The sequence below is a fragment of the Ctenopharyngodon idella genome, chromosome 2 (genome assembly GCF_019924925.1).
Source record: "Ctenopharyngodon idella isolate HZGC_01 chromosome 2, HZGC01, whole genome shotgun sequence".
NCBI classification, from domain to species: Eukaryota; Metazoa; Chordata; class Actinopteri; order Cypriniformes; family Xenocyprididae; genus Ctenopharyngodon; species Ctenopharyngodon idella.
Genome location: NC_067221.1, coordinates 4,078,951 through 4,106,539, shown reverse-complemented (window position 1 = coordinate 4,106,539; position 27,589 = coordinate 4,078,951). Strand labels below are relative to the sequence as shown.

General features: G+C 37.1%; 1 protein-coding gene across 1 annotated transcript in view; it reads left to right on the top strand.

Annotated features, from left to right (window-relative positions):
• The first annotated feature begins 904 nt into the window (after positions 1-904).
• slc22a23 (solute carrier family 22 member 23) overlaps positions 905-27,589 on the top strand; it is a 48,469-nt gene continuing 21,784 nt past the window's right edge. Inside the window, exons 1-3 of the mRNA XM_051867973.1 lie at positions 905-1,742; positions 22,119-22,222; positions 23,604-23,758. Coding sequence (XP_051723933.1) covers positions 1,335-1,742; positions 22,119-22,222; positions 23,604-23,758 — 667 coding nt within the window. The 5' untranslated portion in view covers positions 905-1,334. The remainder of the gene's footprint in view (positions 1,743-22,118; positions 22,223-23,603; positions 23,759-27,589) is intronic.

Genomic DNA, 27,589 nt, shown 5'->3' with positions numbered 1-27,589 from the left:
CAAGAAAATGGACAAACCCAGCAACTGGCTTGTTTTAACCCAGCGGTTGGGTTAAATGTTTGCCCAACCTGCTGGGTAGTTTTATTTAACTCAACTTTTGTTTAAAAAAATACTGTATTGCTTGCTTAAAATGAACCCAAAGTATGTTGTAAATGAAAATTTATGAATAAGTTTAATGAATAATAATTAAACAATAAACATTTATTGAATTGCTTATTAATAAATGTTCACAGTTTGATTATTATTGTTTCCTCCAGTAATTATGTGTCTGATTTTTAATTTCCAACTTATTTTGGGTTCATTTTAAGTCAGTCATATAGTAATTTTTAAACAATAGTTGAGTTCAATAAAACTACCCAGCAGGATGGTCAAACATTTAACCCAACCGCTGGGTTAAAACAACCCAATCTCTTTGTTTGTCTATTTTCAACCCAACTTGGGTTGTTTTTAATCCAGCATTTTTTAAAGTGTGCTAGTCCACAAATATTAAAAGTTTTGGCTTCAAAATAAAACAAATCACTTCAACGCATAGACCTACCTGTGTAAAACACGAGCAAGTTCTATGTTAAATAAAGCGTAAAATATATGCTAAATCAAAACGATATTTGTTCTTGTTTAACACTAGACTTGCTCAAACTTATCTCGTCATTTAAATAGTTTTGCAACCAGTTTGGGCCGGCAGAGAGCAGCAGTTACTGTCAAATGAAAACAGGAGTATCATTCTCACACTAAAAGATTTGATTAAATGCTTATTAAAGGGCATTAATTGCTTGGTTCTATAAAATAGAATGTTTTGTCTGAAAACACGAGTAGCTCATATCATAGGCTTCTCATGATGAGCAAAAGTTGAGCACACAGTCGAGACTGCAATCAATGCCATCCAATGAATGTGTTGACGGGGGATGTTCATCGAAGTTCCGCCCCTCGTCGGCTGTTTGCTCGGTCCATATCATCAGTGGAGAGCGCGAGCGCACGCGAATTAAAATATTTGTGTCAGAAAGAGAGATTCCTCAGCTCGTGAGTGGATCATGACGCACGTCCGCGCGTAATGTCACGCGCAGCGGGTCTGTGTGTGCTGGGACAGGTGTGTTACCTGTGGCTGTGAATGGTGGAAATGGGCACGGAACACCAAATGAACTACTGTCCTTGAACATTGTTGTTTTCCGACTAGGAACTAGTGAGAGCGAGACTTTTGTCTATTGATTGATCGCGTGACGCTTTTTAAACGGGTGAAGACACGCGCACCACTCCCTGAGCACTGGATGTAAAGCTCTCTTTTTGATTGCTGGTTCAGTGTGAACGGAGTTTGCCGCATTACCGAACCGGGCTGCAGTATGTGCGAGACGGTGATGGCCGTGTCTCAGCTGGACATCGAGCCTCATCCACCGGAGAACGGCTTCGTCACCCCCGAAACCAATACATCGCCCGAATTACTTACGCGGATCGACGGCGGCGTTTTGCCTAACGTGGGCGGATTTGGGAAGTATCAGAAACAGCTGATCGTTTTAACATGGATCCCGGCCATTTTCATTGGCTTCAGCCAGTTCTCGGACAGTTTTCTCCTGGCTCAGCCGAACAGCCCGTGTGCTCCGAACAGCAGCGAGCTCTCGACGACTCTTAAGCCCCAGCCGTTTACCGGCGTCAACAATGAAGGCAAAGCCACTGAGGCGTCATCACTCTGCATCTGTGTGCAGTCAGGATATGAACTGAAAAATGGACTAGAGCAGAATGTTGTCACCAAGGTAAGAGTGCGTGTTGAACTCGCCCTAAACAGCATTTTCCTTGGATAGACCAGGGATAAACCTGACTGGCAGGTAGTTTCATTGCAATTTTCATGAGAGGAGGATCCACATGAATGCATGTGGAAAGGTGAGTTTGTTTACAAAGCTTGGAGGGGCCTGCAGTACAGTGGAAAGGAGCAGCTCTCTGTACACATAGAGAAAGAATGGCATTGCTGACAGAGATGAATATGAGTCATCTGCATCAACAGCTGAGAGGTGCCAGCCATCACGGGGTGTCATGTCACCGGGTTCCCTCATGCTGACCAGATGACATAACCACGCTCTATGCAATTTTAAAAAAACAATCAACAGCACCCTTTTAACCACTGGTGTCCTGCCCTTCGGCCTCCATTAGCCTGTCGGTGTATTGTGCAATGAGGAATATGGGTCAGCAAACTCTAAGGATTACACAGTAATTCTGAGCAGCCTACGGAGATAAGAGAAAGCCACCATATAGGCTTTTGGAGTTTATCATATTAGTGTCACATTATGTCCTCCGCAGCTAATCTGCCTGTGCTTGAAGCAGAGGTATCTGCTGGAAGATTCCCTAATAGTAATAATAATAACAGTTTAGTGTGCTGGTAGTCTTCATCAGATTAAAATCTTCCATGTTTTTTTCTCTGCCTGGATGCTTGTGTTGTATCATGTGCAACTAAATGGCAGGTTAAAGGATTAGTTCACTTCAGAATTAAATTTTCCGGGTAATTTTCCTCACCTCAATGTCATCCAAGATGTATATGTTTTTCTTTCTTCAGTCGAAAAGAAATTAAGGTTTTTGAGGAAAATATTCCAGGATTTTTCTCCATATAGTGGACTTCACTGGGGTTCAACGGGTTGAAGGTCCAAATGTCAGTTTCAGTGCAGCTTCAAAGAGCTCTACATGATTCCAGACGAGGAATAAGAGTCTTATCTAGAGAAACCATCGGTCATTTTTTATAAAAAAAATAAATAAATAATAATAAAATTACACACATTTTAACCACAAATGCTCGTCTTGCACTGCTATGCGATGTGCCACACATTATGTAATTATGTTGGAAAGATCACGCGTGACGTAGGCGGAAGTACCGCGGTAGGGCGAAAAACTCCATCTCATTTTCTCCATCGTTGTTTTACCTTTTTTTGTAAAGGGTGTTTGGCTTAGTGCATGTTCGCTTTGTAGACACTGGATCTGTATTTCCATCTACGTCACGCGTGACCTTTCCAACATGATTACGTAATGCGTGGTGCATCACACAGCTAGTGCAAGACAAGCATTTGTGGTTAAAAAGTATATAATTTTAATTTTTTTTAGAAAATGACAGATGGTTTCTCTAGATGAGACTCTTATTCCTCGTCTGGGATCATGTAGAGCTCTTTGAAGCTGCGCTGAAACTGACATTTGGACCTTCAACCCATTGAACCCCAGTGAAGTCCACTATATGGAGAAAAATCCTGGAATGTTTTCCTCAAAAACCTTCATTTCTTTTCAACTGAAATCTTGGATGACATGGGGCTGAGTAAATTATCAGGAAATTTTCATTCTGAAGTGAACTAATCATTCAAGTCTCAGTAATTCTGGGTACGCAGCCATTTTAGTTGTGGTGACCACACAGCTCATCAAATATAAAAAATGTTTTCTCAAATGTGAATAAAATAGAAAGGCAGTGCACAAAGTCTGCCATGGTAGTGTTAAATATACATTTTAACCACAAATGAAAATAAAACTACCCAGCAGGTTGGGCAAACATTTAACCCAACCGCTGGGTTTGTCAATTTTCAACCCAACATTTTTTAGAGTGTGATGTGAATTCAGACTGCATTTTGAGAACTATATGGTTTTTTTAATATGTGGCCTCCAAAATTTAGTAAGGGACAATGTATAACCAGTCATTTCTTTTGGCTTGTGTCAGGGTCCTGATCACCCTGTCAGGTTTAACCGGCTGGCTGTACATTATCCTGCTTATTTACACAGCTGCTTGCCACCAAAGTAGATAATTTGGTATGAGATATTAACTTGAGTTGATATTTTATTAGCTCACTTAATAAACTCAAAACTACATAATGTAGTTCCTCTTTTAGGGGGCTTCAGGAACAGGGTTGAGAACCAATAGATTAGATGGTGCAGGGCAGCGTTTGAAAAAAAAACTGCCGTCGGGTCGGATTGGGTCTAATTTTGTCAGGTCTGTCTGTCCAAAAATGTGCAATGGATATGGAAAGATGTGCAGGCTGTTTAAACCTTTTTAAAGGGGACCTATTATGCCCATTTTCACAAGATGTAATATAAGTCTCTGGTGTCCCCAGAATGTGTCTGTGAAGTTTCAGCTCAAAATACCCCACAGATCATTTATTATAGCTTGTCAAATTTGCGCCTATTTGGGTGTGAGCAAAAACATGCCATTTTTGTGTGTGTCCCTTTAAATGCAAATGAGCTGCTGCTCCCGGCCCCCTTTCCAGAAGAGGGCGGAGCTTTAACGGCTCGCGCTTCGGTTGCTCAACAACAACAAAGCTGGAGAATCTCACGCAGCCAAAATGAGGATTGTCAGTAACGGTGTTCAGCCTTACATTGTTCAAACTGGAGGTGGACGTTTCTGAATGGTTAGTGGATAAATTTATGTAGTTGCTGTGGAGTTGATTCAACTCATCGACTAGCATGTGCCGTCATGTTAATCTTTTGTGCAAATCCAGCGTTGAATTGACCCTCGTTTGTGAAGCAGTCCGGTGTAAAATGACTGTATGACAACAAAACTCTACTACAACAACACTTCCTCTTCTCTAAAGCAGCCCAACATGGCCTCACCCCCTTTGTTGCGTGTTCTCGGGGGCGGGGTTTATGTAAATTTTGGGGTTTGTGATTTCACCAACCCGGGAAGAAGCTCGTTGTAGTCCTTACCAGCCCTTTTTTTTGTAGTCATTAAACAGCGAATTCTGTAAAAGAAAATGTCTCCCTTTGCATTGAACTTTGAGCATCGTAACTTTGCAGATGTTGTTTGTGCTTGAAAAGCAACATTACACACTAACTAAAGTTAAAAAAGTGAAATCGTAATCAAGGACCGCTTTAAACATGTAAGGTTCCCTTACATAGAGCACATAGAATATGGTAAACAGAAGCTCAAACATGCTTGACACATGAGAAAAACCTCATTGGTTCTTGCATGTCAAGAAAGCATGTTTGAGCTTCTGTTTACCATATTTGATGTGCTCTATGTATGTGCGTTGATTAATGTGAATAAACTGATCGTCATATAAACCGATCGCATCTCTTCAGAAGACTCAGTTTGAACCAGTTGATTTATATGGGTAATTTTATCATATGGTCTTTATGCACTTTTTAAAGCTATTGATTATTACTTAGACTTTGAATGGATAGACAAAAATGATGAGAGGATAATTCAATGAAAGTCTTATGGGTTTAAAACAACATGAGGATGAGTAAATGATGACAGAAGTTGCCAAATCCAGACGTTCCGATAACTTCATCCTCATAATTTTTTTAAATTTATTTAGTTAAAGACCAGCTGTGGTGAAAATCAAGTTTTTAATGTTGTCTATGTGGTGTTTTAATATGCTTTAAGACAAACCATATGCAAATTCATCAGTCAGCACCATTGCTGAGTATTTTCTCCTTAAAACTGCATTGAAAAAAAGACTCGCGGTTTGAAATTGCTGGTGTTTCTGATGTCACAAACTACCTTGTAACCAATCACATCAACGTGCCGGCGGGCTTTAGCATATCATTAACTGACCGTGCAAGGGAGTCTCAAAAGAAGCCAGGTTATCCCGGTATATTTTTCTGTTGATATGAAAAATAGTGTAGATTTAGCAATATGGCGGGTGTATGATGTATATTACAGTGCTATGATGAACTATATGCCTTTCTCCACTGATGTTCTGAGCTGTTAAAGCGTTTGTAAGGATAGTGATTGTTAGGCAGCTGTCTGACTTGTGAATGTGAACATGGTTTGTGTAACATTAGCAACACATTATTAGCTGTTTGATAACACGGTCAAGCAAAAGGCTAATCATATTAATTACTGTTATGAGTCAGATGTTGTAAAGAGCGATACCATTGTGCAGCGTTTACCTCAGGAAGTTGACTGAGTGGATCTCTGAGCTAATGCGAGTGAGTGGAGGTGGGGCTAATTTGCATATTCACTGATCCGCGTATGCTAAATGAGGCAAGCTATTTTAAGGCATAAAGGATTCTTTTTCACAGGAAAAAACCTTAACATATGTCATTTTGTTGATCAAAGATGAGTTTTAGGGGATGAAATTATTGACTACAGTGGGACTTTAAGAAATTTGGATTTTTTAGTCTTTGTCAGGTCAGTGTCTTTACCCTCCAAGCCAGTTCTTTGTGTTCAGTAGATGAAGGATTGGTTTTAGGTAGGACACTCTGACAGTAATTCGCTGGAAAGGGCATATGTGAACTCCTGAAGTTGACCCAATGCCTACAGGTTCTTGGACATCTGTGCATTTCCATTGTGGCATCAGGTGTTTTGATTTACAGTCAGCTGAGAGGACCTGAGACGATGCCCTCTGTTGCTCCAAAACCTGTTTATCACCTTGAGTCTTGTCTTTTCAGGCTCTGTTATGAGTGTATACTGTAAAAGCTGAAGTTCTTCCTTCTTCCTAACATCACCTTTTTCTTCCAACCGTGGGGGAAAAATTCTCACTTGCTTTCATGTTTCATGTTTATCGTTCTTTAGTGTGTAATGTTGCTGTTTGAGCATGAAAAAGCTCTGCAAAGTTCCTCCAGCAGGAGTTATTCTCTATATCAGTGTCACTGTTTCTGAACTTCCTGAAACATTGAATTTTCTTCCAGGAACAAACACGTCACAATATTCCTCATTTAAATAATTCATATGTAGAATAAAGTGGCAGGGCCTGGTTGAGTTAGTTAGTAGTGTGGTGAAATTCACGGTTATGGTAAGGGGCAGGACATTTCCCAAACACCAATCACAACACACTGCTCCAGCCGACCAATCAGAGTGCATTGTGCTTTTCAGAAGGTGGGGCTTCATAGAGACAGGAACTAAACAGGGGTGCGTTTCCCGAAAGCATCGTTAGTCAACTATGGTCGTAAGTCCCATTGAACTCTATTGGTAACGACAGAACTTGCGACCATAGTTCACTTTGGGAAACACACCCCAGAGCGTTACTGACAGACTGGGAAGAGAGGAGCTGCAATGAAAATTCAAGCATGAAAACCTGTTCTAGTAGAACCAAAAACAAAACTTTAAAAAACAGCATAATAGGTCCCATAGATCTCATTTCCTGCATTTAAAAATAAAACTACTAGTAGTACAACAAATTAAATAATACATTGGAGTACTAAACTAAACACAGACACTGAGTTTGTTTCTCATTTAAAATAATCTAATGTAATTTTGTACCAAGCGACAGCCTTCAGTATATTTGAGCCGTTGTCTGTAATGATAGACACTTGCTGCTTCTCGCAAAGTCCGAAGTGAAAGTCACTATCGTTTTCACCTTGATGACATCTAAAACAAAGCAGACATTTATGCCAGAAGAGCTTTTTTAACAAATAATTAGTACATATTCAGTATCCTCTCCTCCACTGACCAGTTCGTAAGTCATAAACATTTGCACCTCCGCATGACATAAAACACATGTAAGCAAATGCAAGTACACAAGTATCGTTGACTCAGAGTGAGAAAATAGTTTACATGCTTAATTTTTAATGTTTATGGGATTTTTTTCAATCCAATCCAAATTTCATTGGGATTACGCTCAGTGGGATGGATTGAGGTGTTTATATGAAGGCTTTTCAGTCCATTTGAGTCATGCATCTGATTACTAACAGATTATTCGGGTGCATGTAAACAGCTATTGGTGTAGTATTTCAACTGCTTTAGCTCTAATTCAACACGCTTTGCATTTCTTGTTCATTTCAGGGATAGCAACTTGACAAAAATTAATGTATTATGATCTTTCGTTGAGTGTTTTTGTCTTTTTGAAGCTGACTTTACTGACTGTGTATACAGGTACCATTGTGTACATGATAGCTTTGGTTATTTCCTTGTGCATTTTGAGCTCCTCTCATAAGGCGTGACGCTCTCAAATGCCTGAAAGATCAATATTTGTTCAGTCGAGTTAGGTTGGCTTTGAGGTGTGTTTGTGTTTGTTGATTTGAGGGACTTGTCATTGTACATTGGTCATGTAGGTTTTTATGGCGCTGTCTCAAATATTGGTACAGATTTGTTGTATTGCACGCACAGTTTCGTGGTAATCATTTGACACGTCTTGCAAATTACCTGGCTCTCTGACACGTCCTCTCTCCTGTATCCAATTCGTTTCCAAAAACATAGTTTCCCAAACTACCGATATACAGTTTCTCTTTGGCAGTAAGTCATAGTCATGTACACTGTCCTCCCATTCACTTGTTTTGTTCTCTCACTTTGTTCACTCATCAATAAATGTGACCACAAACAGTGCTGGGGAAAGTTACTTTTAAAAGTAACGTGTTACAATATTGTGTTACTCCCTGGAAAAGTAACTAATTGTGTTACTTAGTTACCCTATTTTATCAACCTTACTCCTGATTTCTCTCAACATGGGGACAAGAGAGGTGTCAGTCTATAAATGGGAAAACAAAGTAACTTGCATTACTTTTTTTGAAGAAGTAACTTAGATATTTTGTTGTAAATCTAAAAGTAATGTTACTTTACTAGTTACTTAAAGTAATCTGATTACGTAACTCGTGTTAACACTGACCACAAAAATATCTATTCAATGCAACTATTCAATATCGTCAATATTGTGGCCACTCTATTTAATATTTATTAGGAATACAAACTAAAATTTACATTTAATAATTTGCCAATAAAATGCTATGCATTTCAATAGGTCACACACCTGTATTTCGTTATCTGTCCTTTTTTAACACCTCTATTCCTGTGCTGTGGATCCCTGTTCCTGTAGATATTGTGATCATGATTTAAGAAGTCATTGATGTGTATAAATGTTATGCATAACTATTTTTTTTTTTTTTAATTTCATAAAAGTTTAATTAAAAAAATTATCAAATTAACATTTCACAGTGGAAACCTGATGATCCATCATATATCAGCATAATCAGTCAGCAAACTTATTTGGTTAGTAACAGAAATAGTGCAGAATCGTAAAATATTTTTCATAAGGATATATGGAATGTACATTTTGTAATGATTTGTACAGCTTATACAGAAAGGCTGTCTAGTTTGGGAAAAGTTAGTACAGCCCATAAACGTCAAGTGCTTAAAATTAGAATCGGGTTCAAATTAAACATCATTCTGGTTTAGTTATAAGCGTCGAAGATGTAAATGCTCCCATCATGCCAAGTTTGAAAGAGCTGCCTGAGACCGAGGCAACATTTATGTTTTTTAGCTAATATTATATATCAGCTTTATTTCAGTGAACCCAAATGTTTTTAATTAGTTAACGATAATAACCTTCACCAAATTCATCCGAAGAACAGAGTACAAGATGCTTCACAAAGTCTCAAAGAACTCCTGACTCAATGAGATCAATTATAAAATAAAAGCTTTACCATGCTGACTGTTAATATACTGAAGTACAGGACGGTATCAGCACTTTCAGCAACTCTCAACGTGCATTTTACGGTTGTTTGATAACTGCATATCACTGTAAATGCACTAATTAAATGCACAACATTAAAGCCCCAGTCGATCTTGGCACATCCCTAACGAGAAGCAGCTTTACTGCAACAGTTTGCTCCGCACAGATGATTTGGAGTTGTTTTGTAACAGTTTCACATTGGGTAAAAAAGCTCATACAATCTGTGAGGCTTGATAATGGTCCAAAACAAAGCAAATCCGCAAAGGAATAGCTCAGAAATGATGATTTTGGAAATGCATTAATAGAGGTGAGAAGACAAAGATATGTACAAATCTTTGGACAGCAGTTCCACATGGAGACATGTTATCACTACTCAGATACTACTTCATGTGAGATAAACTTGATTAAACAAAGTTATTTAGATGAGTTTACTCACTTCAATTTAGTTCATCTTACATGTTTTCATCATGTGAAACTGCTGTCCATGATTGAATCAAGTTCAGACAAAGAGCATTATATAGCTTTTCTTTACTCATGTTGGTTGTTGCCAACCAGAAGATGGTACTGGTTACATCACTGGTATTAGTGGTTGATTTTTTTATTAAAGGGCACCTATTAACAATAACAATATGTAAAATAAGTCTCTGATGTCCCCAGAGCGTGTATGTGAAGTTTTAGCTCAAAATACCCCACAGATTATTTATTATAACATGTTAAAATTGCCAATTTTGGGGGGTGAGCAAAAACATGCTGTTTTTGTGTGTGTCCCTTTAAATGCAAATGAGCTGCTGCTCCCGGCCCCCTTTCAAGAAGAGGGCGGAGCTTCAAGATCTCATGCTCCACCATACCGGCAACAACAAAACAGGACAATCTCACGCACTGAAAATGTAAGAAACTGAGCGGTGTTCAGCATAGTGTTGCCTCTGATTGGCCATTGTGTTCACACACTCAACAGATATGTCTATGATTGGCTACAATGATCAACGTTTGTAATGAAAACATGAAAATAATGAAAACATGTTGCAAACTGATGATCTTCAACACTAGTTCAGCCTTATATGTTTGAACCGGAGGCATTGAAAAGACCCTTGTTTGTGAAGCAGTCCGGCGCAAAATGATTGGTGCAAACGTGTAGACTTTACCAGTTTTATTCGGGACATATCCTCAGACTCTGGTTCTCAGCTCTCATTATGCTAAAAATGCATAAAATAACACTTTACTTCAACATTTACTCCCTATCCAGCCCCATGCTAAGCATGGTGGGAAATGGAAATCACCTTTTTTATATTTAATCGAGTTAATCGATTGAAACATATTCTTTTAACATGAAAACATTGAGTTAAGCCAAAGAGTAACCGTTTCAAGTTTAACATGATGCAGTCATGTTTGAATGTGAACCCTGATACAAAGGAGTTACATCAAAATGAATTATTGAAATGTTCTGGCATGTGAAAGAGAGAGTCCCTCTGACTGAGTTGGGCAGGTCGGAAAAGTCCCTGTAAAATAGTACATATTCTTCTTCTCTGATCTCCTCAGACATCCTTTGAAAGTCATGGCCCTTTCAGATTTTGAGGACTATTCTAATTGCATTGGAGGCCCCGCAGGCTTTGACTTTAATAAGATAAGGTAAAATGAATAGGAGAATATCATCACTGGGAGAGGCAGAGCTGGAGAATCACATGGACTGTCTAATGTTGCATTCTGATGACAAGGGCAGGATCAGGCCTGAAGGGTTTGGATTCAATAATAAGAGAGTAAATACTGAGCTCATGAAGTAATTCCCTTGAGGAATGGGACTGCTAGATATTTTTTTGATGAAGCTGATTCACTGTTTTGAGCTTCTTTCACTAGCTGTCTTTATCAATGATAAACATACTGAATGGTACGGCTGATCCTCTCAACCTTGTTATTTAATGAAAATAATAATGAACTCTTAGTTTATTCTGTGTACCGACCTTCAAGCCATCCATAGGTCAAGGCCTGTTATATTCATAATGTTATATTGAATTTAAGTTGTTTGGATGATAGAAGTACAGATGCTGTCAGTGATGCCAGATTCTTATTTCCTATTGGATTGGCAGCTGTTTGATTGAATTACTTCTAGAGTGTATTAGATTCTTGAGTGTGTGTGTGTGTGTGTGTGTGTGTGTGTGTGTGTGTGTACTTGTACAACTATTTTTGTGAGGACTGGTTTGAGTTTTAGACCATCAGAGTGAGGACCAAGAGGGTAAAGGGAGTACATTTTGGCCGGTCCTCTTTTTCTGAAAGCCCTTTAAAGGCCTGTTTGAGGGTTTTAGAGATATGATAATAATTAGGTTAAGGGTCGGTTTAGGGTAAGGGTTCAGGTTAAAAACTCAATTGTGATGGTAGGGGTAGGGTAAGGAGCTAGACATTACATTGTGTCAATGAATGTCCTCACAAAGATTGATGTACAAGAATGTGTGAGTGTGTGTGATATAAAAGTGTGTGTGTTATATGAAACGTCTTCACATTCAGTTATGAATGACATAATTTTTCAATTCAAAATGGAGTAATTCCATACAAAAGTTGAGTAGTTTGCATCACTGTATATTACTGTGGATGGTTAAACATATCCATCGTAAAACAGTTGTCAAATATGAAATATTTAGCTACTTATATCTTACCACACACACTCTTTCACTGTTAAAAGTGTCGCATTGGAATTCACACTCGTCTTCAGTGAATCGTAAGCCCCGCCTTCTTTGATCTGATTGGCCATCATTTTGATATTGATGAGCGACCACTGAGGCAGAAAAAAAACCTTTTTAAACTGTCTTTCATCCTAATAATAAACAGAGTTGTGCGTAATGGAAAACAGCATTGAGAAACATCAAATATTGTTGGGGGACAATTTGGCCATTTTCAGTTATTGGGGGGGACAATGCCAATGGTGGTTACGGCCCTGCATTACTTCAGTCTTCAGTGTCACATTATCATCAAGAAATCATTCTAATGTACTGATTTAGTGCTCAAAAACATTTCATATTATTATGAAAGTTGAAGATGGGTGTGCTGTGGAAACCTTTTATGATTCATTTTCAGGAGCAGTATTTTTTTTAAATAGAAAACTCTGTAACATTATAAATGTTTAACATTATAAATGTGTTCTCTACTCAAGTGTGTGCAAGTGTAAGGTGTGTGTGTGTATGAGAGGAGGAGAAATGGAGAACTAAACCGAATGATACTGAGAAAACGGCCCTTTTTAATGCCATAATCGAATGCATTGAGAATAATTATCATACATTACAAATAATTGGTCAAATGATCAAACATGTTTGATATCATAGGTACGAATCATAGGTATAAAATAACCAATAACCATCATACAATCCACAATTTTATATGAAACCTGTCATCTCCAAGTGTCCAAAATCTGCAGCAACGAACTAGTGCTGACTGCAAAAAATCTGAGCAATTTTTGCAAGTCATAGTGTATAACAGCCTTAAGCTGCAAAAACAACTCTTTCTAAACTTCCATGATATCTTGATCCATGATCACCCACATTTACACGCCAGTCATGCCTGTTGAGTGAGTCTCCTTTATTGAAGTCAACTGGAAATGCCTGTGTGTCATGGATTTTAACAGAATGTCAGTCAACTAGAAATAATAGAGTCCCATGTTCGATTGGCTGTAACTTATTGGCCTAAATGTATCATACAATACTAATAACATTTAAAAATCACATTTATTGGGTGATATGATATATTGTGCATCCAAATTCTTATAGTAAATTAAGCCTAAAAGCTTACTTCGGAAATTGCTGAAATATCTAAATTACTCTTTTAAAACAGTATATCAAACTAGATTTTTAAAGTTTCTGAAGAAAATGCAAATAGTGTCTTAATATGCATAAAGACAGAGATAAGGGGATCATTCAGGCCCTTGGATTGTTGCACTGCATGTGGGATTGGGAATGTGCTCTCTTGTTACCCATAGTTCTGTCTTCAAGAGAGAAAGAGAGAGAAAGAGTAGAGAGAAGAAGAGATAGAGGAAGAGAAAGGGGGAATTGTATTTGCCGGTGAAACAAGGGAGAGGAAAAAAGGGCTCATTGTGTTTAGCCTGTGGCGATGTGTTACTATAGCATAGTACAACGAGAACAATGAGAAACCATACATTGTATTTACAGGGATTAATTACAGTAAACATGCAAATAAATCATTACAGTCAACTAGATTTGATTCTGTTCATGGGTTTGACAGAAATACAGTCTGTAAAGAAAAATGTCCTAAATCTCTCAGCACTTTTATTATAATAAATCAATGTATTTATCAACAAACTATGAGAATAACATGATACTTCTTTGAGGGATCATCATTGTAGTACAGCAGCAGTAAAATGTCTTCAGCAAATACACAATTCATGAGGTACAAAACTAAGATACCTGTTTGGAAGTGAATGAAGAGGAAGATTACAGACCATTTCCACATTTGAGAAGTTGAGAACTGTTGTCAAATCCAACTTTTTGATAAAGCTGTATTTTAAGACACATTTTGTTATCCATATACTGTCAGTTTGTTTCTTTAAGGTCGTTTTGAGTCCAGCTCATAAGTCTGAATGGAAATCTATGAATAAGCATTTTGTGTTTCCGACTAAAAGTTCAAGTCACGCCAACTGATAAAGGATCAGTGAGTTGACCTGAACAGCTGGGTAAATACTGTGTCTGTGTGTGTCTGTGTGTGTGTGTGTGTGGGCAGCACACGTGTGTGAACAGGCCTCTGCAGAAAACTGAAGCTTGCGTTTCCACGTCCATCACTAGCTCAAAAAACTACAAAGATCTGGTTTATCAAATGCTCAGTTAGCAATTAATGTATGATAATGAACAATACACTACGTCATGTGATCATCTTTCATCTTCACATCACATTTATAGTATATATTTCTTTTTTCAGTGACTGTTGTGTGTAACAACTACAGGTTGGTTGGTGGTTCTGAAGCGCCTGAGTCAAAGTCTGTCATCAGAATGATTTGGTTTAAAGGGGACCTATAATGCCCTTTTCACAAGATGTAATATAAGTCTCTGGTGTCCCCAGAATGTGTCTGTGAAGTTTCAGCTCAAAATACCCCACAGATCATTTATTATAACTTGGCAAATTTGCCCCTATTTGGGTGTGAGCAAAAACACGCCGTTTTTGTGTGTGTCCCTTTAAATGCAAATGAGCTGCTGCTCCCGGCCCCCTTTCCAGAAGAGGGCGGAGCTTTAACAGCTCACGCTTCAGTCGCTCAACAACAACAAAGCTGGAGAATCTCACGCAGTCAAAATGAGGATTGTCAGTAACGGTGTTCAGCCTTACATTGTTCAAACCGGAGTCGACACTGATGGAGAGACTCAGGAAGAAGTTACAACTTTTAGAATGAAACTGGACGTTTCTGAATGGTTAGTGGATAAATTTATGTAGTTGCTGTGGAGTTGATTCAACTCATCGACTAGCATGTGCCGTCATGTTAATCTTTTGTGCAAATCCAGTGTTGAATTGACCCTCGTTTGTGAAGCAGTCCGGCGTAAAATGATGGCATGTCAACAACACTCTACTACAACAACTCTTCCTCTTCTCTAAAGCAGCCCAACATAGCCCCGCCCCCTTTGTTGTGTGTTCTCGGGGGCGGGGTTTATGTAAATTTTAGGGTTTGTGATGTCAGCAACCTGGGAAGAAGCTCGTTGTTGTAGTCCTTAAAAAGCGATTTCTGTAAAAGAAAATATATCTCTTTGCATTGAACTTTGAGCGTCGTAACTTTGCAGATGTTGTTTATGCTCAAACAGCAACATTACACACTAACTAAAGTTAAAAAAGTGAAATCTTAATCAACCACCCCTTTAATTCACAAACACCAGCATCCGAACGCAAGAGAACATGACAGCGTTTCTCGCATTTCGTCTGCTGCTCTGAGACGCAACTCTTTTGTGATGGAGGAAAAAGAGCCCGATTGCAGCAACTTCCATTTTTATTAGCACCAATTTTGCTTGGAAGTCACAATTTTGTTCTTTCGAACACATGAGATGGCTGCTTTATTCACAAATGTTTTATGCAATATTCCAAATTAAATTCACAACTTTGGATGGAAACATAGCCAGTGACAACTGCTGTCTGTCTGATATTCAGAATGAACACTGACATTTGCACTTCATGAGTTTTGCTGATCTGATGTCGGCTACTCTAATGAACCTGAACATGACTCACACACACACACACACTTCAATAAAGAGGGAAAATTCCAGACTCTAAATAAATAACCAATTATACAGTATGTAGGAAGTACAGGCAGACTTTAGATATAAAAACAGTAACTGGATGGTTAATGTTAATGTTAACGAGATGATTAAGAAAGCGTCTGATCATAGTGATGTGGATATGTTTGCATATTTGCATAATGCCCGCCTACTAGCTGCTTTGACCCGCCTTCAAAGAACAGTTGGGTTATTGACTTTGATATTTCAAGGAGTCTCTGTTTTTCTTCGCTGTTAGAGCATAAAACATTGTATGGACTTTAACGATAATGTTATTGCTATTTTAAACATTTTGCGATATGCCGAGTTTTGAAATAACATTGCGATTTATTACCTTTTTTTCAACTGCAAATGTCCTCAAAGGAAAACTTTGTCAACATATTTTTTTTTAACATGCTAATCCATGCTAGGAACATGCGAATTAATGCTAGCAACAAGTTATAGAATGGTAGCAACATATTAATTCATGCTAACGATGTGTTAAAACAAGCTCGGAACATGCTAATTCATGTTAGCAGTGTGTTAAAAAATGCTAATTCATGTCAACAACATGCTAATTCTTGCAAGCAATGTGCTGAAACATGCTAGCAACATGCTAATTCATGTTAGCAATGTTTTGAATTAGAACATGTTAGCAACATGCTAACACATTGCTAACATTAATTAGCATGTTGCTAGCAAGAATTAGCATGTTGTTGACATGAATTAGCTAGCATGAATTAGCTTGTTGCTAACATGTTCTGTGTTAACAAGCCTGCTAGCAATGTCTTTCTCTTTCCACTTCACTAAATTTAAAGCTTATAAATCTTTCAAACTTTCATACGGCTTTGTCGAGCCAACATCAAAGTTTGTCCCAACTAACTTTACTCATCTAGTTTTACATTTTTGCTTCAGCTTAAACAATTCAGTTCATTGCAGATGCAACATTTCTCATTTTCGTTTAGATTTGCTTAACTAATATTTATATTTGGTTGCTTATTTTTGTTTCTTATATTTTGTACTTTATTTAAGTTAACAATAATGTATTTAATAGTTTTATTAAATGATAATAACCCAGACACACAGGACATATTTACTGTAAATATTAATCCAAACAGTTTTGGGATGTTAAGAATCAGTAAATATTGCTCAGGTATTTCAGACATTTTTTCCCCCATAACCAAAGAATGGAAAATAACTGCTGTGAGTATATCAGGGCCTTTAGGGCTCAGCAGAGCGAACAGCCTGTAAATCCCTCCAGCCGGTCCTCAGTCAGTGTGTCAGACAGCCTGTCCTCTAGCTCCTGCCGTTTTCCGTGCTTCCTCTTGCTGGCCTCTTCAACATGAGTTCCAACATGATCAAATCACTGTTTCAAAGACTGTTGTTGTGTTTCATTTCCTAGATGAAGATGGAAATTTTATGCAATGTGTGATCACAAACAATATAATGTAGTATATTTGCTAAAGATAAAGTCCTTCCAGCGGGAGTTATTCTCTATTTCAGTGTCACTGTTTCTGAACTCCCTGAAACGTTGAGTTTTCTTCCAGGAACGAACACGTCACACTATTCCTCATTTAAATAATTTGTACGCAGAATAAAGGGGCGGGGCCTGGTTGAGTTAGTAATTAGTGTGTTGAAACTGGCGGTTATGGTAAGGGGTCGGACATTTCCCAAACACGCTCGAAGCACTTGACCGATCACAACACACAGCTCCAGCCGACCAATCAGAGCACATTGTGCTTTTCAGAAGGAGGGGCTTCATAGAGACTAAAGGAACTAAACAGAGCGTTACTGACAGACTGGGAAGAGAGGAGCTGCAACAATGCAGAATATGAGGAAAATAATGAACATTCAAGCATGAAAGCATTCTAGTTGAGCCCAAAAACACGACTAAAAGAGAGCGTGTGAAGACTTCTGTTCTGAGTGCAACGACTGAGGTGGTTCGGGTCGTGCCAAATGCAAAAGTTTATAAATAATCTTATATATAAAAACACTACTTTAAAGTACACAAGGACAGTCAAAGGCTTGCAGGTTTAATCTATATATTATATTATATTATATTATATTATATTACATTATATTATGCTATGGGCTCCAACCTGAATATAAAGTGGACCAAGATTAAACTTGAATAAAAATAGAAATATTTTTGAATATATTGATTTCTCGATAATGCACATCTATAACTATGTGATTTGTCTGTTCTTCAAGTGCTTTTTTTAAAAATAAAATTAATGTATATTAATTATGGCAATGGTATGTATGTATAGTCTTTAGCATCACATCTAATCTAAATCTATAAATAGTATATTTCTTCCGACCATTTCTACAGTCCAGAATGTTGAATTCTGTTCTCTGCATTTTGTAACACACTAGAGAGTCTCTGTCTGTCAGGAGCATGTGCGTCTCACTTCCTCTGCTCTCGTTATGTGTCTCTCGCTCTCATGTTGTTCTTTCCTTTGAATTATAAAGTAATAAATGCCGTCGGAGCGAGGGCTGCCTGTTTATATGTGGTGTCTCTCACACCGGTCTGTTGCCAGGCAGAAACTATGCGGCAATCTCTTGTCATTTCCTCACTGGCGCTCATTCTGTTCTGCGCACCTTCCCTTTCCCCGATTCACTTATCAGTGAGGAAAGGTGGATGATCAAGTACACAAACGTACATATACTTGCATTATTATAACATCTTCTCATTCTCTGACTTTCACTGTAATAATCTTCTATGAGCTGCTGCCTCTCTCTCTCTCTGTTCTCAAATACAGATGTCTTCAACATCACACATTTGTTTGAAGAGTTAGCCTGTTTTGTATTTTATATTTGTTTTGTAATATTAAACAGACCTTATTACTTCCCTTTACTTTTACAATGGCACCTACACTGTAAAAAAAAAAAAAAAAAAAAAAAAAAAATATATATATATTTTTTTATTTTAAACTCTGACGTTATTTACTATGTTTATCCAATTGATCCAATGTCTTTGAATTGACAAAATAAAAAACTCAAGTAGGTAAAACTCAAAATGCAAAAAATAGACAATATGAGTTGAGATTTTCTGCTAAAATATAATCGTGACTGCAGTTCCATGCATGTTTACTACTGTAAAACCATAATCAGGACTTTCCACTAATATGGTAAATGGACTAAATGATGGTTTGTTTTCTTACAATACTTGTAACAGGGATGACTAGTTAATGCCAATGAATTCAGTCCACACTACAATTTGTGTAAAAAATTAAATAAATGGAGTGAAAGTATCATCATTTACTATAATGTGTGTATATATATATATATATATATATATATATATATATATATATAATGTTACTTTTTTGGTGACGATTTTATGAAATGTCACTTTTTTTGTAACTTTGTTTTTATTAGATTTAATTTTATTAGAAGTTAATTACAATATAAACAGTAAAAAAGGAAAAATTTATATTCATATATATATATATATATATATATATATGAGTGTGTTGATAAGTATGTATGCTATGTGTGTGTATATATATATATATATATATATATATATATGTATATGTATGTATGTATGTATGTGTATAGATAGATAGATAGATAGAGTATATATGTAAAGGAATGTCCCATTTTATATGGTTGAAGGTCGGAGTCACCAAATTTTTGGGAACTGAATATTGAATCTTAAGGTTTTATGTAATTGAAAAAAGTTATTAAATAATTTTTGGCCAATTATTTGAATAGCAGATTATCATTCAAAATATGACTAGCAATTTTAGACAAAATAGATCAGTCAGTTAAATATGAAAATGTTTTGTTAGAAATTACCATTGTAAAATTTTAGTTTTAAATCTTTAAATGAATTTAAATTATTGAAATCCATACTTTTTTTTTCTGTTTCAGTTACTACAAAATATTATATAATTATAATAAGCTGAAATGTGCTTCTATGTGAACAGTGTGCTTTCTTGTCATTGCTGGATTAGGTTTTGCCCTAATGTTGCCCTAAGAGACTTATTCTTAATTAACTTGATTAAATAAAGGTGAAAATCAACAAATGAGGTGTTCTGTATGACTGTCACGGGTGCGTGTAGTTTGAATTAAAACACAGATGCATGATGCAGAATGACCAGCTGACACAGCAAACGTTAATGACACGGAAAGTGCTTTCACACCATGTCGTAATTACCGTGATTACAAGATTTCAACTTGTAAAAAGCGTTCATGTTCTTATAGAACTAGTAATTACAACTTTTAAGCTGGGAATTTTCTGAGAACTCCTACTTGTACCACCTGATCACTGCAGATTCATTTCGGCGTTGAAAGTGTTGCAATAGAAGCGCATAATTCCCAGTCCGAGGACATGAACAGTGGCAGAACATCACATGTTGTCATCTCGAATTTACATGACACGGCGTGAACTCAGCATTAAATACACAGAGGATGGTAATCAACGAAACAGGGGACAGGTGTGTAACTAATCAGAAACGAGGGAAACAAACTATGAACTGGAGCTCAGGACAGGGAAAACCATGACAAAGAAACTGAACAGAACATGACAGTGAACTGTATGTGTGACAATGACTGGCTAACGTTGGTCAGTAAGGTTGTCAGATGACACTAATCCTGAAGCATGCGACGGGAGCGGCTCAATCATGACACAATAGAGGAAACAAGATCCTGCAGCACTTTCGCTTTGTTTCTGTGGAACAGCAGGGGAAACCCAGGAAACACTAGTGCTCGTGTATGACAACTCAGAAACTCATTACAAAACAATAAAACACAATTCAGCTGCTGGGGTGTGTTTTGGTTCTTTAGAAAGTATGATATGGGTTTTGTGTCTTTGTATGCCTGCTTTGGAATCATTTGTTCAGCATAATTGAGCATTTGTGCTTTGTTGCACATTTTTACAGTGCAAAATATTGAAGTGCAAACTGCTGATTTTATAGGGTTTGACCTTTAGAGTTTTGGTAGCCAGTGGTTTTCAGAAGAAAAGGGGAAATGGTGTGTAAAGTGATTTAAACAAAAAAGTGATTTGTCTGCATGTCATTGTGTCAGTGCTTCCACAGAAGTTTGTTTCTAAGGCCTCTAAATGATCAACATGATCAAACTTTACTGATAAACCTGTCACACACAATCTACTATATGCTGTCTGATTGATAGTTTATACTGTTTTTTAGTAAGTAAAATATAGGATATTTATATAATTAATTACAATAAATTGTGGTGTAAAAATATTGTGGTTCACATGTCTTTTTGCTGTGAAATCTTTGATTGAATGATTTTTCAAAAGTAAACGTAAGAATAGCTTTGATATTGTTAGTCATATTTCAAGATGAACACTTAATGGACCGAAGCAACTTCAGTTTACTTGATTATCCATCCAAAACCATGATTACTTTGTTTTTGTTTTTGTTTTTGTTTTGTTTGTTTTTAGAAAAAGCATGAGTATCTAATATGATCATGAGGCTTTTGAAGAAGGTTTATTTGTTTATCTCTCAATCATATTTCATTGCATTATATGTTTAAAAAAGACATATTACTGGCAGATATTGTTATTTATATAATTTTCTGTAAGTATCTGCTATACTGTTATAAAGATCTCATTGATTTACATTACAAGCATCAGAATTTCAACATTTGGCCATATAAATATCAGCATCTGCAGCGAAAGTATGCCTGTGAATAAATTTTAGGTGTTTTCCTTCTCGAGTTTGAGCTGCATATTCTCACTGTACCGTGCTATATGAGTCATAAAAGCCTGATGTATCAAATATGATACAAAACATAAAACACATAGGCAGCTTTTTTTTTACTTTATCTCTCTCTCAAAAAAAAATGTTTTTCTGACTGTGATTTCATATGTCAGACTTTATAGGGATAAAACATAGACATGAAAACAGTAATTTCATGTAAAGGTGAGAGAAAAACAACAAACAAATAAAAACAATTTACCCCTAAAAAGACTAGAGCCTGTAAACAACCACTTACAATCCTTAGGATCATGCTAGCAAATTTTGCATGGTCAAGCCTCACATATTTCTATGAAAAATATTGGTTTTACATAAGAACTACATTCCCCTGTTAGTGGCTGCTATGTTGAAATCACATGACTCACCTTATCTTGGTAACACCCCATTAGCAAATACTTCCTTTTGGGTTCATTGTGGGTGACAAATACACCTATGAATAGACTATACCACGGCATTGGGAACAAAATTCCCACTTTGTGTGATTATTATATGGAAAATCCATTCAAGAACAAAATCCCCTAAAACACTCCTAACTGATGACATTTTGATTTAGTTTGTTTTAACGTTTGTCTGAATGTGTTTTGTATAGTCTTTGTAAGTTATACCACCTTTTCTTGCTAAAAAGAAGTATTCTGATTTAGTACCAACATGTTAATTATTCATCAAAAACAAACCAACAACAATTTTGTTTAGAAAAATGAATTAGAGCCACCAAATTAATTAACAATAATGGCACATTTTAATATTTATGTGTCTACTTAATGTGACAGAAAAGGTTGAAATGTTTTGAATAATGGTTGTATCCCATCTTTCTGTCCCAACAGTGGAACCTAGTGTGTGACTCTGCCTGGATAGTTCATATTGCCAAATTCTCCCTGTTGGTGGGCTCCATCTTTGGATACTTGGTGTTGGGAGTTCTGGCAGATTGGTGAGTATGTCTAAAAATAGCTGGTGTAGTCGATAGTTACCTTGGGATGGGCATCCCGAGATAAAACAGAAAAGCAAATGGAAAATAATTAGCGTAGCTGCTGTTCATAACATTAAGCAATGATAGTCATGTGCAATTGATCTGATATAACTGGAGTAACAAGGATATGAGATGCATTATGTAAATGCTTTGCTAAAGAGATGCGTCTTTAATCTAGATTTAAACTGGGAGAGTGTGTCTGAGCCCTGAACATCATCAGGAAGGCTATTCCAGAGTTTAGGAGCCAAATGTGAAAATGCTCTCCCTCCTTTAGTGGATTTAGATATCCTAGGTACAACCAGAAGCCCAGGGTTTTGTGACCTTAAAGAGCATGAAGGATTGTAGGGCCTTATAGGTCAGTAGCAATACTTTGTAATTGATACAGCACTTAATAGGTAACCAGTGTAGAGATGATAAAATTGGTGTTACAGGATCATATTTTCTTGACCTGGTAAGAACTCTAGCAGCTGCATTTTGGATTAGTTGTAGCTTGTTTGTTGAGGATGCAGTTAGTAAACCAGTTAGTGATTCATTACTGTAATCTAGTCTAGACGTCATGAATGCATGAACTAACCTTTCTGCTTCAGAAAGAGATAACATATTCCGTATCTTAGCAATGTTTCTGAGGTGGAAGAAGGCTGTTTTTGTACAAATGAAATATGATTTTCGAAAGACAAGTTGCTGTCTAATATAACACCCAGATCTTAAACTGTAGAGGATGAAGTAACGGTACATCCTTCTAAATGCAGATTGTAGTCTAAGAGATTCTGTGTACAAGTTTTTGGTCCAATAAGTAATATCTCAGTCTTACAGAAGAAAATTACTGGTCATCTAATATTATATATCTTTAACACGCTCTGCCAACTTGGATAATTTGGAGATTTCATCTGGTCGTGATGAAATATATAACTGAGTAGCATTGACAGTGGAAACTAAATCCATATTTTCATATTTTCTTGTAATATTACCAAGTGGCAGCATATATATTGAAAATAGCAGAGGGCCTAACACAGAGCCTTGTGGCACTCCGTATTTTACTGACATTATCTTCCCATTTAAACAGACAAAATGGTAACAGTCTGATAGGTACGATCTAAACCACCTTAATGCTTGTCTCTGAATACCAGTGTAATTTTGTAGTCAATCTAAGAGTATGTCATGATCTAAAGTGTTGAACGCAGCACTGAGATCAAGTAAAACTAGTATTGAGATATGTATCCATATTAAGTCTGAATCTGGACTGATTTTTTTTTGCAGGAAGGAATGCAATTATATATCCATCTAGCAGCTTTTTGATTAAATGGTTCATTTTTTTCCTTCTTTTGCCTTTTCTAACATTCAGGTTTGGAAGGCACCCGGTCCTGATCCTGTCCGTCTTCTTCATGTTAGTCTTCGGCATGACAGTGGCCTTCTCTGTCAACGTCCCAATGTTCAGCACCCTGCGCTTCTTTGAAGGGTTTTGCTTGGCAGGAATCACACTGTCCCTCTATGCCCTGAGTGAGTACTCTGTAATTCGACACCTGAATGAAGTCATGGCGCTCTTAGATTAAACAGATTTATTAAGAGCTGTGGTCCAGAAGACAACATACCTTTACATTCTTTGAGTCATCATTCTTCATGTTTGTGTAATATTCATGTAGTAATGTTTTTCAAGGAAATACATTTAGAGGGCATTACTTACAAAATATATACACATTCACATTAAATATGCTCAATAATACACATATTGCACTGTACAAAATATGTACAAGTACATTAACAGACAGAATGATACTGAGATACAGTTCAAATCTGTAGTAATATTTAGCATTCAAACACCTGTCTTTACATATTGGCATATACAGTTCTCTGCTTGATGCAGTGTTTTTAGCTTAAGTCTGCTTCTTTATCTTTCTACTGTGGCCACAAGTGTGACAAATACCCTGAACAGTCCTCGTTATAATGTGGGTCATGTTTGGGAGCCACAGAAAAGGATCAGGGTGTTTAAGTGTACAAAACACTGGCCAAGTGGATGGAGAAAGAGGAGTGCTGTAACGCAGCATTTCATCCAAATCTTGCTTTGTGAGGGTCACATGATGCTAAACACCCTCAGGCTTGACTGACTGGATTGTGTGATTATTTTCAATCCTTCATCAGAAAATCATTGCTGCTCTAGAGGAAAGGAAAGGGATGTGGTTTGGATGTTGTTTTATTACTGGACTATGATTGATTCTGAGATTATTGAATGACAATAATGGCTTCTAAATCATCTCTCTTCGCATAAATATTTACATAAATATGCTATGTCTGCTAACAGTTTTTCAATTCAATTTGCTCTTCTTTGTTAGTATTACTTAGTACTAAGTTAGCAGTGAATTTTGAGTATGCACTGTGTTTGTTTGGCTGTTGGCCTTATAGATTTATTCATTCTACAACCTCAATTCTGGAAATGTTGGAAAGTTTTTTACATTTAAATAAAATGAAAACTAAAAGATTTTCAAATCACATGAGCCAATATTTTATTCACAGTAGAACATAGATAACATAGCAAATGTTTAAACTGAGAAATTTTACAATTTTATGCACAAAATGAAGCATATGCATATTTAGAGCATATGTTGCTCTACAACCTTTATATACCTTTCAGCATTCATAGTGCCTTCCAAAACATGCAGGCTGCCCATACCGTATGCACTTATGCACCCCCATGCCATCAGAGATGCTGGCTTTTGAACTGAACACTGATAACACGCTGGAAGGTCTCCCTCCTTTTTAGTCCGGAGGACACGGCGTCCGTGATTTCCAACAAGAATGTCAAATTTGGACTTGTCTGACAGTAGAACACTTTTCCACTTTGAAACAGTACATTTTAAATGAGCCTTGACCCACATGACACGATGGCGCTTCTGGACCATGTTCACATATGGCTTCCTTTTTGCATGATAGAGCTTTAGTTGGCATCTGCAGATGGCACGGCAGATTGTGTTTACCGACAGTGGTTTCTGGAAGTATTCCTGAGCCCATTTAGTAATGTCATTGACACAATCATGCCGATGAGTGATGCAGTGTCGTCTGAGGGCCCGAAGACCACGGGCATCCAATAAAGGTCTTCAGCCTTGTCCCTTACACACAGAGATTTCTCCAGTTCCTCTGAATCTTTTGATGATGTTATGCACTGTAGATGATGAGATTTGCTAAGCCTTTGCAATTTGACATTGAGGAACATTGTTTTTAAGGTATTCCACAATCTTTTTATGCACTCTTTATGCAGGCATCAAATGCACTCATTTAGTGGATAAAAGTGTAAAATTTCTCAGTTTAAACATTTGTTATGTTATCTATGTTCTATTGTGAATAAAATATTGGCTCATGTGATTTGAAAGTCTTTTAGTTTTCATTTTATTCAAATTTAAAAAACGTCCCAACATTTCCAGAATTCGGGTTGTAGACTGTTTTTTAGTCAACAACTAACTCAATATATATGATTTGTGGTCTTTAACTCAATATATATGATTTGTGGTCTTCCCCTTAGACACAAAGGTTTACTGGTGTCTCTCAACTCTACTGTACTGTCCTCTCAAGTTTGTTATATTGATTCAGATGGATTACCCATAGACTAAAGGTGACCTTCTACATGCTTAACAGTGAAGACATGTTCTGATGAGTGATAATCCTCTTTAGATGAACCCTGTCGTTGCAATGGTCCTTGCAGTAATAGGGTTTGCCTCCAGTGCCTCACCTGACTGTCTGATGGCCTTCTGCAAGCTTTGACTACATGTTGTAATTACCTTACAGTGGGTGCAGTGGCCTCTCAATTTACTTGTCATAGTAATTTGCTCGAGTCCATCAACCTTGAAAAGACTCCCCGGCTCTCCCAAAAATAGACGCGGCCTGGACTATCGGCGTGCATCAGACGTTTCCAAATGTTAAGGGGCTGTTTTATGATTCTGAATTGGCGCTAATGAAATTATACAATAAAAAAAGGGTGTAGAAACAATTTTTCACTGAGAAATTGCTGTTTTCCTGTTTCCCTGTTTTTCATGCTGCTTTTAAGTATCCTAAATACATTTTTAAATATCCTAGTTTTTCATTATTTACTTGCCCTTATGAAATTCAACATTCAAATGACTATTTTTTTCTGCTGTGCAACACAAAACAGAAAGTATTATATCAGCCCATATGACTTATCCCTTAAATTTGAAAAGGTCTTCTGAAGTCATATGATAGCTTAATGTTATGAGCCGACCCTAATTTGTCATTCACTGATAATCACCTTCTGGCAGCACTCATATATTATTCTTATTCAAACTTGGTGGGTGAAGGGGGAATTTCTGTTGCTATGCAAATTTCTTCCCTGACAAGCCCCACCCTTGAGCCTGATGCCAGTGGCATGAGACCAGGACAAGGTTGTATAGATACAGATGAAAAACAGTCTATTTGTAAGTTTAAAAAAAACAAAAAAAAAACTAATGTGCAGAGTCGGCTGTTGGCTATCCACTAGCATCCTCATTCATCTCAGTGACAGTATAAGAAGTGCTTGGCTTAAGGGCACTAAATTCACACGTTAAGGACATGAGTTCTAACTTGATGTACAATTTCCAATTCTCATTTTATCACGGTTCATTTGACATTGCTTCAGTTATCTGACAATATGGGGAAACCACTTTCTCTGATCTTCTGTATCCTGAAGCCCTGTTGAAGTTGCATAGGAACCTGTTGCATAGTAACCTTACGAATTGCGTAACCTGTCTGGGTAACATCCACGCAGAAGCAGCTCTCATGAAAACAGACTGGCCTCACTTATACTTGGCTAGAGTGGAAAGACAAGAGGCTTGGAATAAATGTAAAGTAAAGTATCTAACAACATTAACTTAAAGGATTAGTTCACTTTCAAATGAAAATTAGCCCAAGCTTTACTCACCCTCAAGCCGTCGGTGTATATGACTTTCTTCTTTCTGATGAAGACAATCTGAGAAATATTAATTGATGCATCCGAGCTTAAGTATTGCGAAAGTGTAAACTTATGTCACGTCAGTTACACTTTTTCTGTAAGTTGAATAGGGAAGGCGTAGGACGTAGCGTAAGCTTTTTGAACTTCAAGAGTTTTACACTTTCTTCGTAAGTTGAATACGGAAGGCAGTCTGGTGGAAGCTCGATATTTTACTTCATAACTTGTTAAATATGGATATTTTTTTTACACAAATGCATCGCTTCGCTTCAGAAGGCCTTTATTAACCCCCTGGAGCCGTGTGGAGTACGTTTATGATGGATGGATGTAGATGGAAACACTTTCTTCAGCTCATGATCCCGCTCACTGCCATTATAAAGCTCGGATGCGTCAGGATATTT